The sequence below is a fragment of the Echinops telfairi genome, unplaced genomic scaffold (assembly GCF_000313985.2).
Source record: "Echinops telfairi isolate 266 unplaced genomic scaffold, ASM31398v2 ScPeMD7_18;HRSCAF=68, whole genome shotgun sequence".
Lineage (NCBI taxonomy): Eukaryota > Metazoa > Chordata > Mammalia > Afrosoricida > Tenrecidae > Echinops > Echinops telfairi.
This window is the reverse complement of record NW_022103915.1, coordinates 83,475,963-83,491,382: the sequence shown is the minus strand read 5'-3', so window position 1 is coordinate 83,491,382 and position 15,420 is coordinate 83,475,963. Positions and strand designations below refer to the sequence as shown.

The window sequence follows — 15,420 nt, the reverse complement described above, 5'->3', positions numbered from 1 at the left end:
TGATGAGTTGTATGAGCCCCTAATAAAATGATTATTAAAAAAAAAAATACCAGAGATCACCTCTTCACTGTTTCGGAAGCACTTGGAATTCTCTCGTTTCCTCCAGACTTTTATCTAATTAATAACTCTTGGCTTTTTCCACAGGATAAGGCTGTTTCCCAAACACATAAATCCCACGGATTCACAGTCATGTATCTTGTGCTCCACCCAACCCACTCTCCCCAAGGCCTCTCCACTTTCTCAAAGGCTGGCCTCACCGCAGTTTACAATGACCCGGTCAGTAACACATCACAGGGGTCTACATTAGGAGCACCTCCAACTTCCCTCACACCTTCAGAACACGTAGTTGCTAAATCTATCGAGGCAGTAACCAGATTAGTAGTTTCTTAGGGTGATGGCGATGGAAGCTGGGAGCTAACAATAATGGACTCAAGAATGAAAACTGTTCTTGAGTGAACTCTGGTGATGAACGTACAACTCAATATATTTAAACCATTGAGCTGTATGGTATGGAAAGTATATGTCAGTAAAGCTTTACAAAATAAAACTAGCTGTCGTTGACTCCAATTCAAGGAGATGCCCTAAGGTCAGCACAGAAGTGCGCTGCCTCAGGCTGGCTCTCAGTGGCCAACTGGGCGGAACAGGTGGCCAGGCCTATCTTCTGAGAACCTCCCAGTCTTGCACTGAGCCGCTGAGCATAAAACTGTCAGTACTTCCCAAGGACTACGGATTTCACTCCCAATGCAACTGAATACTTCCCCTTCATTCCGATTCCTTTATGCCCATCCCAGCTTCCCAAGTGCCTTATGCATTAACCTAATCCCAAACAGAAAGAGAGGTTTGTCAGGTCAACAATCAATCTTTGTGGAAGGGTGAAATACCTGGGTGATCATGCGATCATTCCAGCCCACCTTGACTGACCTGTCTTCCCATAGTCAGAAACTATGTTGAGGGCTTTACATGCATCAACAGTTCATCCGTACAAGTCCCTCTATTTACTGTTCTCTCCATTACACAGATGAGGAAATTGGGTTTGGGTAGGTTAAACAGCATGCCTGCCAAGTAAGGAGAGGAGCACGAATCTAGATTCGTCAGTCCCAGAGTCTCTCCCTTCAGCTCTTCACTCTGGACTGCCCAAATCTGCCTGGTCTAGAAGTGGGGCCAATGTACACACCTGCGGTAGGTCACAAAGCAGCATGTGGTTCCTATCTCTGGTGCAAATGAATGAATGAAGTACTCAGGAAATTTCCTGACCGTAAGAATGGTTCAGTATGTTTCCAAAAACACACAAACGCAACGTCTACGTAGACTCAGAAGAATTACAATAGTGATTCTCAAGCAACCACGCCAGCCAAACCAAGCCTGCCTGTGCGACACTTTCCAGTCTATGGCAGCATGAGGAAAAGGATGACACCGGCGAGATTTCCATGAATTCCAGTATTGAAATGTCCTTTCAGGAAATGAGGTCAATTTCGAACGGTCACCAGCTGCTCTGCGGGGAAAGATGTGCCAGCCTTGGAAACCCTGCGGAGTCTTTCTATCCTGCCCTGCAGACTCAGAGTCGACGAACTGTAGCAGACTTGGACTTGATCTGACAAAGTTGTCAGAATTCTGTTGTCCGCAATTAGTTGACTTTGTCGGTCTTAGGCTTTTGTGTTAGAATACACATAATTTATTAGTTTAACCATTTTCAAGTGTATTAAGTATATTTGTCATGACTATTCTATTTCCAAATCTTTATCATCTCACATAGAAACGTTATACCCATTAACACCATCTTGTCCTTTCCTGACACTCCCTGCTCTCTTGTTTTTTTGTTTCTGTGAATTTGCTATTTGTTAATCTGCGTTGTACCATCTGTCAGAACTACATTACGCCTTGGAGCTATATAATATTCCATTTTATGTGTACATCTTTTGCTTCTTTCATCTGCTCCTGAATATTTTTGTATTTCCATCTTTTGGCGACTGTGAATAGTGCTCCTATACACATTGGTGTCCAGGCATCTGTTTGAGTCTGATCTTAACAGTGTACAAGGCCAAGGTTCTTAAACTAGGCAATTCCATTTCTAGGTAACTAATTTGGGAGAAAAAAACTGGGCATCTAACCAAAGAGGCACAGGTATGCAAGATATACTGTAACACTGTCTATTAAAAACAGAACCGGAAACAGCCTAAACTTCCACTAACAGTAAGATTGTCACCCTATGGTACATCATGCTGTGGGTAGGTCAGGTGCCACCTAGTCCCGCACAACACAATGCAACACCGCCTGGTCCCGTGCCATCCTCCCAACAGCTCCTGTGCCTGAGCCCACAGTTGCAGCCACGTATCAACGCCTCTAGTTGAGATCATATACTGTTCTGTGGGTGTACATTATGTAACAGTGTATACACGAATGTGGAAAGATGGCAAGAATGCAAAATTCTTTAAGTACATACCAATAAATGGTCCACATGTACACATGCAGCATACAATGCATTTAGAAAGCCAGAAGTCTCCATCTCTCGGAGAGCACTGGTCATCTTTGGGAAGGAGCACAGCTGGAAAGAGTGGTGACCCTGGGTTGTTGCTGGTGGTGACCCTGACGCAGTGAGACAGAGCAGACTGTGCCTCAGGGTTTTCTCGGCTGCCAGTTAACAGAGGCAGATCGCCAGGTCTTTTCTTCTACAAAACTATAGGGTAGGTTCGAACCACGAACCTTTAGGTTAGCAGTCAAGCGCAAACCACCTGTGCCAAGGGACCTTGACATTATGATTACATCAGGAAAAAAGTTTTCCCCTTTTAGAGTTATGTACCGGCAATATGGTCTACTGACAGAAATTTGCCTTTAAGAACCTCAGCTGGGGAGCTTTGGTGGGTGTAAATGGAATCAAATTGGGGATGAGATAATTCTTGAAGTTGGGTGAAGAATACATCATACTTTACTTTCTGCTATTACATATGTTTAATACTTCCCACAATTAAACATTTAAAACTTTAAAAAAAACAATTTAAATTTTTTTCTTGACTAATTTAAAGAATTCCTTGATATATCATGTCACCCTGAGTACTCCCCATCAAATCTTGCTATTGTGACCTGACAATTCATCCCAGGCTATTTATCAAGTATGTAAGTATATTTAAGTACAACAACTGCTTGAGGCATCCGTGGGGCCTTGAAATACGTAATCCAGCCTTTACCAACCAATCGACACACAGCTAGATATAAAATTAATAGAACAAAGCAGTATACAAAGGGACTAAGGAAGAATCACTGCTAGTGGAATACAGTTCAGATCCCTTCCCCCTGAAGTGGTGGAGGCCACGACCAGAGGGTACCAGAGGCTAGGCGAGGAAAGCAAGAATCAGAGCAGAGGAGCAGTGCTAAGGCAGAGCGGCAGGTGAGGCTTCCTGGCCCGTGAGGCCAGAGGCCAAGGGACCACGTGGCTAAGAGGCTGAGGAGCAGAGTCTTCGCAGCTGGCTAAGGAGGCACTGCTGTGGACATAACAATCTCATTCGTTTTCTGAGAGAGCTGCCCAGAGTAATGATGCTCTGGAATGAGAAATCAATGCAGAATCTGAAGTTAAAAAAAAATACAATGCTAAACAGTTTAACAATAACCCCAAACCTTCAGACCAACTGAAAAATACAGTGATGAAAAAGATGTTGAAGAAAGATCTGTCTGATCTTATACAGTATGTCTTGGTCTTAGACTCTACAGTTCAGAAGGCCAACAAGAAAACTCTGGTGTCACAACAAAATTAAGATAGAAAATGATGAATGAAGGGCAAGGTAATGGGGGGAAAAGCAAATGAAAAACTATGTTCTATCAGAGTACTGACTCTCAGGAACTGGATTCCAGATCCCTGGTAATTTGATGTGAGCCAGGTAATGGGAAGATGGCATAATGACGCATTGAAGCTCTGGACCACGGAGATTGAGCTGGCAGAAGACGATTGCACTCGGTGGGGATGTCGTTGTAAAGGATCACAGAGCAAGACATGGAAGAAGTTGGCTACACAGACAACAGTGAAAGACTAAATAAATCACAGAGGAGCTCAGCTAATAAAACCCATGATCTATATAATTAATAGTCATCGTCTTATGTGGTGTATTATATAGGTATAAATTACATAACAATCTATCTATATATATATTTAAGTGTAGCAAAGGAGAGAGGACAGAGATAAGGAAGGAAGACCTATATAAAGACAAAGAAACAAGTGTTGTGGGGGGCAGAGGGAAGGAGACTGGCAATTTTAGAGAAGTCCTAAATAAAACAGGCTCAGAGCTTCTAAGAGCAGACAGAAACGACCCAGAGCCCTAGACCCTCGACAAGCTGCATCAGCATTATCTAAGAGCATGTCAGGAAGGCAGGCTCTGGGCCTCACTCCAGCTTCACTGCATCAGAAACAGCACTTCATTAAGATCTCCATCTTGGACACACAGTATTTTAAAACTGCAGGGCTCCCCTCATCAGTGGGTCACAAAGTCAACTGAGAAACGAATGGAAAATATCAGAAGGTATCACACAGAGTGAAGGTAGGTTTTTTGTGTGACCATATTTGAATCCTGTGGGTTGAAATAAAAACAAACAAATAACATTGAACACGGGGATAGTAATTTCTTTTGGGTTAGGACATGTGGAATCACATGCACTGAAAAGAAGATATACTCACTTATACTACATTAAGAAATACAGAAGACCTGTTAACACATATTCATGTAATAAGCATATAAAATGAAAAAAAAAATTTCCACAATATACGCTTACCTTTACCAGTACCATACCCTGATATTTTCTATTTGTTTCTCTTTTTTTTAAATGTTGCTTGTGATCCACTGACATATTGATTTCACAACTCTTTTATAGGTCACAATTCAAAATCTGGAAAACGATGGTCTATAACGAGTTGCATGGCTTCATTCCTTAGCCAAGAGGTAGTTTAAGAGAGTCGGTGGAAAGTTAAGGATGACTGATACATAAGCTAACTGGGGAAATACAAGGATAGACTTCACAGTAAAACTTGACCTTGGACTGCAGCAGTTGTTGGTTTTTGCCTCCCTCTGTGCAGGTACAAGGGCGAAAGACTGGGCTCTCTATTCCGGTAAACAGTGACAGTCTCAGAAAACTCACAGGGGTAGTTCGACCCTGCCCCCACAAGGTGGCTATGAGTCGGCATCACCTGGATGGCATTGAGTGAGTGAGTGAAGCCGGTACAAGAGGAAACCGCAAATAAAATAACGAAGGCTGGAAACAGGTGAAGGAAATGAAGAGAAACTCGAGTTGAGAAGTGGAGAGGAAGAAAACACCTGAAGTCGGATGCTAGCTAGTCTCAAGAACTAGGGCACCGATAAGAAAACGGCTTCGGGCGAATTCCAAGCAGCCCGACTTGCAGAAAGTAGGAACAGACTGAAGGCACACTCCGCCTGGGTTCCTGTAAGCTCCGCTGCGACGCGGTCTCTGCGTGGCCCCGCCTCCCCCGTGCTAGCTAACGTTTGACACTGTGCTCGGGGCAGCCGACGCTGGGGGCTGGGAGAAGTCGGTCTGGTCAGCAAGGATGGAGGGCAGTGTGTGCCAAGTGTCGAGTTGATGCTTAACCTCCTCTGTAGCCGCCGAGGCGCCGATACCACCCCGGATTAAGACGGCCACCTTCTGCGCCAGGGTACCGGGTTGGCGGGAGAGGCCTGGGTCCTTCTTAGGGCGCCAACCCCAGGCTCTGCAAACCCCCTGGGTGCCCACACTTCCCATCAGCCCTCGCGCGGAGCCCCAGGCTGTCAGCGCTCTCCGAGCCCGCGAAAGGCGGGACGGTCTGTCCCCTTCTCCCGCAGGAGGCGCCGCGGCCAGCCCCAGTACCCCCGCGTCCGGGCCAGGCCGGAGGCGCTCCCACCTTCACTTTAATTAGCATCTTCTTCCCAGTTCGGGGCCGCACACCGATGCACTGCTGTTTCTACCGCTGTGGCCGCTGCTGCCGCTCCCCAGCACTCCGCCTGTGGAAAATCACTTCTGCTTCCGGGTCACCACTGCTAGGCTCCACCCCTTTTCTTTTACGGGGTGTCCCGGAAAGGTTCGGGAACTGCCCCCGCGCTTCGTTTGAGCGGGACGGTAATGGAGAAGAAGGTGGCCGGCTTACTCACAGCACGGGCGGACGCCCCGCGGTGCTGGGTGTCTTACCGAGCCTCGGGAGCGTTATGGGAGGGGCGGGGCGGGGCGGACTGGGTCTCCCAAGGTGCCGGAAGGCCCTTCCTCCCGCCGCACCTGGGAGATGTAGTCTCCTGGTCCTCGGGCCCAATGGCAGCGGCGCAGGGTGGACTCTGTTTCCCAGAAGGCTTCGCGCGGCTGGAATTTTTTTCAGTTAGTGGCGTGCTCGCCCGCAGTTTGCGGAATCCGGCGGCTTGGCGCAGCAGGCCGAGGAAGACTGCTCGAGGTCGGTTGCTAGGCAAAGGGCACTTGGATCAACGGCCACCTGGGCCACTGCAACAGGAAGTGGGTACCCCTCTTCCGGAAACTGGCTTTAGACTCCCCTGTCCTTGGTACACCACAGCTCTTAGCCTAATGTACTCACTGCTGGGTAGGGAATGTGCGCTCCTTGCTTCTCTCCCAACCGCTTCCCAATTCTCCCTCACAAGCAAATACTTGGCGTGGAGATCTCCACGCAGAGTCATCGCAACCACTGGCCCGGGCTGAGGTGACAAGCTTCAGGGGCCACACCTGGACCCATGCCCGGACCTTCAACACGAGAAGGGGCGCTGTTCCCGCCCTGTCGGCTTCTAGGCGCAGGGGGAGACTGGTGCGGTCGCCTCCTGACATTTCCTACCTTCCAGCCCCCAGACTCATCGCTATCCTGAGACCCTCACCATGCCTCACATCGACAACGATGTGAAACTGGACTTCAAGGATGTCCTACTGAGGCCCAAGCGCAGCACCCTAAAGTCTCGAAGTGAGGTGAGCCTGCTTCTTTGCATGTTTTGTCTGACACCCCCACCCCCCCCAAGCTCCTGGAGGGCCAGGGCACATGAAGGTACCTGGTTCCTGCAGTACATGTCTTTCTGCTTGAATGAAATGCTGTTTCCTTTTGTTATCTGCAGGTGGATCTCACAAGATCCTTTGAATTTCGGAATTCAAAACAGATGTACACAGGGGTTCCCATCATTGCTGCCAATATGGACACTGTGGGCACCTTTGAGATGGCCAAAATTCTCTGCAAGGTAGGGCTTCCCTAGTTAACCCCCTTCCTCAGTGGTGTCCATTTGCCTCAGGTGTTTGCATTCCCACACCCATCCCACTTGGCTCTCTGGCCTTCGGCAGGCTGGCTGTTCCAATTTACAATATGCTTCACTACTAAAGTTCCTTTATCTGAGAGGTTCAAATGGCCACGAGAAAGCAGCTGTGGTAACGCAATTGGTTAAGCACTCAACTGTTAATCAAAAGGTGAGTGCTGTGAGCAACAGGAGCAGCTCTGTGGGAGAAAGATATTGTGATCTGCTTCAGATTACAACCAAGAAGACACCCCCCACCCCCCGCAGGTCTGCTCCTGTCACATTGGGATTGCTGAGTCAGAACCAACTGATGGCTCCTTCGGACAGCTAGTGCATATACAAATATGCAAGTTTGTAAGAATCTCTACATTAAAAGTTAATCACAGAGAACCCTGTGAATATGTGAAATTCAAGTCTAAGTTTGACCCATTCTCCCTTGTGTCCTACCCAGCAGTTCACACATACTGCCAACTTTTTGCATCAGACCAAGTGATTACCGTTTTAGTCCCCAAACTGTATACACGTGGGGCATTAAATATTCCAAATTAGAAGATACTAAGGAGCAGCAGCTTCCATATTGTTCCTTTTTGCCGCCAGCCAATGATTTTCCCCTCACCCTCTGTCTGAAGTCCTAGGTTTTTGGAGGTTTATGGGATGTGCTCAAAACACGTTTTTCTTACATACAGGTGGTTCGCTTTCAAAATGGACGAAGCTGCTCCTCTCTGTGTTACTACCTGGCTCTGTTTTTGTAGCTGAGAAGGTAGACAGTTACCCAGCACCGAGACATACGCATGCTGCTCCTTAATCAACGTAGCCCTGGTTGGTGTATCCCGCTAACATTTGTGGCTGTTAGCGTGGAGGGCTTTGTCTACCTTCTTGTCTCTTTTTGCTGGCTGCCTCTGGAATGTGCTGTCACTTTTCTGAGGTTGATGGTTATGCTGATTCATTGGACTGTGTTGCTGTTTCCATTTACTGCTTAAGGATCCTACAGTTGTCTATTTTCCACCTGTCTTGTCCAGTTGTGGAATGGTGACTTTTAACCGGTGCTACCAGATACATACCTGGCTGGACCTTGTTGGGGACCCTGCCTTAACACTTCATGCTGAGAATGGCGCTTCCCTTCAGTATCTTGAGAGTCTCACAGTGATAATAAAATGATGCAAACTTTTTAGACATCTAGCTTGTTATGTTTTCAGATGTGCTCAGCATGTTACTGTGCCAGTCTAGCTCCAAGACAGACTTGCAAGGGTGGTTTTCCTCTAAATGCTGGCAGGGTTCCTGAAAAAGCAGTGTTCCCATTCTTAAGTAGATAGGCTGATGACAATCAGCACAGCACTTCCTTCCTTCATTTTGGCTGATAGGTGAATGTAGCTTGAGTTTGTCAGTTGCAACACGTGCACTCTCAGCCAACTGATATCCTTTGTCTATTTGCTTGTGTGCACTTTAAAAACACAAATGCCAGCATGGATAGCAGGCTCTGAGTGCTTGTCTTAAAGTACAGGAATGCTGCTTATAGTATGTTGAGCTTGTGAATGTGATTCTGATGAGTCACTATCCTTGAATTTGGTGGATTAAAATAGAATGAAATGGTTACAGCATGGTCCATCAGTTTTGCCCTTTACTCCAGTGGAATGCTCGAGGAAGGACTGGGTAGTACTTTATTAGTTCCATCACTCTTAAAGCCTTACCTTTTCTAAGTAACTGGACTCACTGAATTGCTACTGGTAAAGGGACCAAGAAAATACCACAAACAGGTTGGTTCAAAACTAGGGGATCGTAGGAGGCTGAGTCTGTGCGGGCCAACGCCAGCTCCTTTCAGCCTCTGCTTACCCCACGTCACTTTAGAAACAGCGGTATGTACTGGCCAAGTGAAATTCAACCCAGAAGACACAGTACTCTGGTGGGAGTGTGTTGACAAGTCTTAGTGTACAGTGAAAGACCTTCGTGGGTATTGGAGGGAGATGTGAGTTAAAACCTCGGCAGACACTGACTTACACTTGCTCTTTCCAAACATCTCTTTTTCCTCCAGCTCCCAAACAGGATAGCAGGGGGGGTCTGTTTTTAGGGAAAAACCCTTAATGACATTCTCTTCTTTTCCATTGCTCCGCCCTCTCCAGTTCTCCCTCTTCACTGCCATCCATAAGCACTACAGCCCCGAGCAGTGGGAAGAGTTTGCTATTCAGAATCCTGACTGTCTTGAGGTAATTACGGGTCTACCCTGCTTCGATTCCTGTCTCTTCTTCCAAGAACTTCGTGGAAACCGATCCTCACCTCCACATCCTGCCCAGCACCCCCTCCAACATTGTCTTTCCCTCCAGCATCTGGCTGCCAGTTCGGGCACAGGCTCCTCCGACTTGGAGCAGCTGGAACAGATCCTGGGTGCTGTCCCCCAGGTGAAACATATCTGCCTGGACGTGGCAAACGGGTACTCGGAACACTTCGTGGAATTTGTGAAGGACGTGCGGAAGCGCTTCCCCCAGCACACCATCATGGTATGTTCCACACTCACGCCCCCCCCCCCCCCCCCCCCCCCTGCCACTTCCATTCTGTTACATCACTTCATCTCTTCCCTGCTGCATCGATGGTTCTAGTCCATCACGTCTTGTCATGCGGAAGGTTTTCATGCTTAACGTATGTTTACTGGTTTGCATGGTCTCTGAAGCCTTAGAGTCCTTGCAAACCCAATGCTTCAGACCTCACTCAGCAGATTCTGCTACTACATGCAACGTATTACACACACCTGTTACATAAACAATTGCCGGATGAAATGAACAGGCATGACAATCACACAAAACGGGTCTCATGAAGCATTTTTCTCCTTAAACAAGTTCAGGAGTCTGATGACAAGGTCTCCCTTTCTTCCTAGCATTAAGTTTCTCTCCTTGTACTATCTATCCATCAAAAGGCAAATGTAACTAGGCAAAGGAGTTGAAGCCTACATGCCTTCCTGCTCGACTCCCCCTCCTCTGAAGCCAGAGCAACTCTGTATTAGAGTAGAATGGGTTGGGACACCTTTGGGCTTGCTAGCAGAGGAGCTAAATCTACTCTTAGATCCCTGAGCTTGGGCCCTAAAACTCATCTCCCATGTTGCCTTTGCTCACAGCACCTTGCTGCCTCAGTGCAGTAAAGGGCATTGTGGACCTCTGCCTCTCACCCTTCCTCCTCAGGGAGGCAGTAGGTGGGGGGCAGGGTGCGAGGAAGTGGCTACTGTAGAAGGCCCAGTAGAGGGACCCAGGTTTCCTTGTTTATAGTACACTGCTGGGAGGTCCTGATCCAGGCACACCACATGCAGTAACTCACAGCCTCTCCATTTTGAACCCTAAGCGTGCTGTTTGAATGGCTTTGTGTCAGGCAGGGAACGTGGTAACAGGAGAGATGGTGGAAGAACTGATCCTCTCAGGGGCTGACATCATCAAAGTGGGCATCGGGCCAGGTAAGCTGGTTCTGTGTGGTATGCCATCTGTGGCAAGCCCCTGTGGAGCACCTGTCTCAGTCTTTTCACGCCCTTCCAGGTTCTGTGTGTACCACCCGAAAGAAAACAGGAGTGGGGTATCCACAGCTCAGTGCAGTGATGGAGTGTGCCGATGCTGCTCATGGCCTCAAAGGCCACATCATTTCAGTAAGGCCCAATGGAGGGTGGGGCGTGTGGCCATCAGACATCTGAGTTCTGCTGGGCACGGCGGCTCCCAGGACGCCTGGGTTATACCAGTGTTGAGGTGGGACACTGCTGAGGGATGGGCCTTCTTTGCTGTCCTCTCATACTGCTCCTCTCTCTGCAGGATGGCGGCTGCAGCTGTCCTGGAGATGTGGCCAAGGCTTTTGGTAAGGGGCTTAGAAAGACACAGGAGTAGGATCCTGTAGACAAGGATAAGTCACCTTTCAGGGGCTGAGGCTAGGCTAGGGCAGGCTCAGATAGCCCACTCCGATTCTTTTATAGCATCAGTCCCCCTGAAACCTGTGGTGTGTCACCTGGGACAAGCCAACAGGAGAACTCTCCATGTAGAGGCCAGGACCACCACACTGTCCCTAGATTGTTGAACTGCATAGTCCCTGAGGCCCACGTCAGGCCCACAAAATCAGGCTCTTGGGAACGGGGCAGAAACCAACTTGCTTCCAGGTGACCCTTGCTCTAAGGTGGCTTTGCTTCTGGGTCACACAAAAGCTGCCCCGATGAGAATAGGAACCAGTGGTGAACTCCAAGGACTCCCTGTTGATGGGAAGCAGGTCCGTTGAGGGCTGGAAACCACAGCAAGATGACTGAGTGGGTTCTGGGCCAGCCAGGGAAACAGAACCAGGAGGCAGCCTAGCTCCCTGAGGGCTGAGCATTTGATGTGACTTCTGAAGGTGGGGATCAGGCTCACATCCCTCCCTTTCCCTGGCTGGTGCCAACAGGGGCCGGGGCTGACTTTGTGATGCTGGGCGGCATGCTGGCAGGGCACACCGAGTCAGGTGGCGAGCTCATCGAGAGGAACGGCAAGAAATACAAGCTTTTCTATGGAATGAGTTCTGAACTGGCCATGAAGAAGTACGCCGGGGGTGTGGCCGAATACAGGTCTGTATAGAGGCTTGGAGCTGAGGGGTCTTGGGCAGCGTGACCGAGTAGGGTGGGAAACAGATGGTACAACTATTGGGGGCATGGAGTGAACAGGCACTAGATACTGGGGATGTGGTACTACATTTAAGGAATCCGGAAAGAAGGTCAATCCTGTTTTCCTAATCTCAAGGGCCTCAGAGGGCAAGACAGTGGAGGTCCCCTTTAAAGGGGACGTGGAGTATACTGTCCGAGACATCCTTGGAGGGGTCCGCTCGACCTGTACCTATGTGGGAGCAGCTAAGCTGAAGGAGTTGAGCCGGAGAACTACCTTCATCCGCGTCACCCAGCAGGTGAATCCAATCTTCAGTGAAGAGCGCTAGACCTGGAGTTCTGTCCACCCTCCCAAGATACCAGGGCCCTTCCCCAGTCCCAGCTCCTCCTGCTACTTGCTATGAGCCTTTTCTCGTCCTCCCGCTCCCGAGGGCACCTGCAGCAGCTCTGCACCCCTGCACCCCTCTGCCTACACATGCGACACCAAGGGCACTCCCTGGGGACGAAGTAAGGGGTGACGAGAATCTGAGGAAATGAAAATAATCAAATGGCAAACTGGGGGCCCGGCAGCCAGAAGATTACTGACAGGAAAAGACGCTGAGTTATAATGACCTTGGTCTGGACAAGGCAGGCTTATTTAGAATCATGATTTGGTCATCGGTTTCATTAAACCAGACTTGACTACTTAGACCTTTGCTGCTCAGCCACAGCGTTTCTGTTATTTGAAATATGCAGTAAAGAGATCCCCCAAACGGTGAAGTGGTACGGGAGCTTTCCATAAAAGATGCAGGCATCTGGGTGCAGCAGGGAGGTAGGGATGGCACGGACCATTTGCCATGGGGTGCAGGGCAGTATCCCTGTTGTAGTGCCAGTACCCCCAGAGAACGTGGCAGTATGAGAATTTCCGAAGTTTATTCCGGTATACAGGTTCTCAGCATCACCGAAGGCCCTCTTGACTTCCAGACTCTTGGTCCTGGTAGCACTTCTGGGCACATGTGAACATTTCAGCAGGGAAGGGAAAAGCAAAGGCCTACAGGCCGGTTCTATTACTAAGGACTGACTTCCACTGACCATTTGGAAGTCCCTATTTATTTTCCTTCCCTCACATCACAACAATGTTTGAACAAATGCAGAGTTTAATTACGAAGGGAGCTTGGCAATGTTGTCAGGCCATCCAGTCTTGGGCTTCCCTTCATCCCTGCTCAAGCGCTTATCTGGCTTGAATGCGCAGGGGCAAGCCCCCTCATCGGGGTCTAGGTTTGTCTATATGGGAAGGACCAGGCATGGTGCGTAGACCAGAAGGGGAGAGATAGTCACGGAAGGTGGGGATCAGGGTGTCAAACTTTGTCTTCTGATAGTTTCTCAAAGACTCCTGCAGGGAAGGCAGCAGGGAGAGCCGATCATCATCCTATTTCCTGAGTCCTCCATGTTGTGGCACTAGTAGACTTCCCCGTCTAGGTTTTGTCTATCCCCTGCTCCACCTTTCTGTTCTTTTCAACTCACCTTCCCTTCCCTCTGGCCAGTCTCTTCATCATCAGAGTCCAGAACCAAATCCCCCACGGTAATGACAGGGCTGAACAGACCCAGCAAGCTAGCTGTAGGAGGATAAGCAGGGTTAAACTACTGCTTGTGAACAACAGGCCTAAAGAGAGGTGGCAGTGTGAGCCAATCTTGTAAGTCCCCACCCCTACCTGGCTGCTTGGTTCTAGGAGGAGAGAGTGACAGTCTCAGGGGGTCCGTGGCACAGTCCAAGCAGTTTCTGAGGGAAGAAAAAGCAGAGAAGATGGAGAGAAGGGAAAGTAGACAGGCAACATGCCTCCAGTAGGGAGAAGTAACTATTCTACTCACTCCTTTGGCTCGGAGGCACAGGCGACAACAGCTGGCTTCTCCACTACGGCACTTTCCCCCAGGCCTTGGAACAGACTCTTGGGCTTCCCGACAGCCACTGCCTTTGAGCTCACAGCCCCTGCTGGATCTGTTGCGTGTGCCCTCCTGTTCTCAGGCTTAGACACTTCGTGGGCTGATAAGCCCAAGTTCCTGAAGGGGAACAGCAAGACTGTGGGGCGTTCCTTCTGGGCTCCTCTAGTGGACTGCCATCGAGACTGGACTCTTCGCTGGCCTATTGGGGCCAGATTGAAATGCTGGCCAGTCAAGGGTTCTGGGTGCTTCCTTGAGGCCGGCTTCTGAGGAAGACCTGGGCTGGGCGTGGCTTTTGGCAGAGAGTTGCCGAGTGCACCTCTTGGTTGCTGAGGAGAATTCAGCTCCACTGGCTCAGTCATGGTCACTGAGTTCATAACAGGGCACTCTGGAAGACAAAGTGAAGCTCCTTGTCAAGAGGAAAGACGGCAACATAGGGACTCAAGCCTGGCTTTCACCTCAGGCCCAGGCAGCTACTCCAGTGGGCTGTCCTGGAAGGCCTCGTGCTACAACACACCCTCAGTCCAATTCCTGGTTCCCCCAGATGGTTGGTACCTGGAAGTTGCCACTCCATATCCACTCCATATTGGCTCAAGGTAAACGAAGAGGTCAGAGAAGCCCCAGGCTGCATCCAACTCAGCACATCCTGAAGCTGTGGGCAGGGAAAGAGCCATGAGAACCACAGGCCTTAGGACCACCACCCTGCACTGGGCACTTAGGTGTCTGACCCCAACGGGACCTGCTGTGCCTGTACTAGCGGCAATGCTTTTTCCAGTCGACACAGGTATTCGAAAAAGAGCTTCTCCAAGGCAGCCACAAAGGGTTCCCCATACTCTAGATCAAGTTCCTGCGGGGAGACAGGGCGGTCAGGACCAATGAAAACAGCGCCACAATGCCTTCAAAGCAACCAGTCGCACCTGCAGCTGTTGGGTCAAATCCCCAGGCGTCTCGGCCAGCTGCTTAACCTGCTGGCAGAAGGTTCTCTGTGCTTCCAAGGTCCTCCTCAAATCTTGCTCTGTCTGTGGAGGGTGAGGAAGGCAGGCAAGTTAGGGGCATTGGGGTCTAGTCGCTGGGGAAGAGGGGCGTCAAGTTTCGACCAGAGGCGGCGTTTGCCCCTGGCAGGGATTACTTACCACTTTGGGGTCCCTCACTTGAGGTGCGGATTCTGGGAAGTGGAGACTTAGGGCGTTCAGGACGTGGGCCCAAGGCTTGCCCTGCAGGATCAACTCCACCACCACCTTGGCCTTTAGGCCCAAACACAGGCGTTCGTGGTGCCGGTAGCGAACTAGGCCGGGGGCAGCGGAGCGCAGCGATCGCAGGAAATCCAGCACTCGCGGAAAGAAGTCCACCTGGCGTCCACGAACTACTCGCCAGCAGGCTGCAGCCACGAAGCGCAGGGAGGCGGGACTGCTGCCCGGGGGTGTGGCCATGGGCGGCGGGCTCGGCCCGGGGGCGGTCCTTCGCCGACGCTGCCACCAAAGTGAGGCTCCAACCGCTCTAACGCGCCGTTAGATCGGCGTGCGCGGGATCCCTGGCGTCCGACTCAGCTCTCTGCCACAGGCCGCCAGGACCCGGGGGTCTTCTAACTTGGGCCGGAGCCTGACGGGAAAAACCAGCCGGCTCCAATTGCCTCAGGTCCCTCGGCTTTAAGCGCCACTGCTCTCGGGACTGAGTGCT

At 50.0% G+C, this 15,420-nt stretch overlaps 3 protein-coding genes across 4 annotated transcripts in view; 1 reads left to right on the top strand and 2 right to left on the bottom strand.

The window, feature by feature from the left end:
- The window catches only part of NEDD8 (NEDD8 ubiquitin like modifier), a 9,564-nt gene extending 3,471 nt beyond the window's left edge, over nt 1-6,093 (bottom strand). The window contains exon 1 of the mRNA XM_013003631.3: nt 5,873-6,093. Coding sequence (XP_012859085.1) covers nt 5,873-5,890 — 18 coding nt within the window. The 5' untranslated portion in view covers nt 5,891-6,093. The remainder of the gene's footprint in view (nt 1-5,872) is intronic.
- A 275-nt stretch (nt 6,094-6,368) lies between these two features.
- GMPR2 (guanosine monophosphate reductase 2) lies at nt 6,369-12,514 on the top strand. Its single transcript, XM_004698496.2, has 10 exons — nt 6,369-6,468; nt 6,807-6,927; nt 7,071-7,190; nt 9,359-9,442; nt 9,560-9,733; nt 10,593-10,674; nt 10,754-10,860; nt 11,021-11,063; nt 11,634-11,793; nt 11,966-12,514. Exons 2-10 carry the CDS (start codon nt 6,841-6,843, stop codon nt 12,153-12,155), a joined length of 1,047 nt encoding a protein of 348 aa, XP_004698553.1. The 5' UTR covers nt 6,369-6,468; nt 6,807-6,840; the 3' UTR covers nt 12,156-12,514.
- On the bottom strand, nt 10,037-15,420 carry TINF2 (TERF1 interacting nuclear factor 2). 2 transcript variants are annotated; one of them, XM_045287909.1, is made up of 8 exons: nt 14,877-15,420; nt 14,661-14,762; nt 14,483-14,590; nt 14,299-14,395; nt 13,675-14,131; nt 13,518-13,585; nt 13,330-13,421; nt 10,037-11,096 (listed from the first exon to the last, which is right to left on the bottom strand). In XM_045287909.1, the coding sequence occupies exons 1-8, from the start codon at nt 15,171-15,173 to the stop codon at nt 11,073-11,075; spliced, it is 1,245 nt and encodes a 414-aa protein (XP_045143844.1). In that variant the 5' UTR covers nt 15,174-15,420; the 3' UTR covers nt 10,037-11,072. The 2 variants fall into 2 exon arrangements, with proteins under 2 accessions (XP_045143844.1, XP_004698973.1); XM_004698916.2 differs by lacking the exon at nt 10,037-11,096 and adding an exon at nt 12,722-13,198.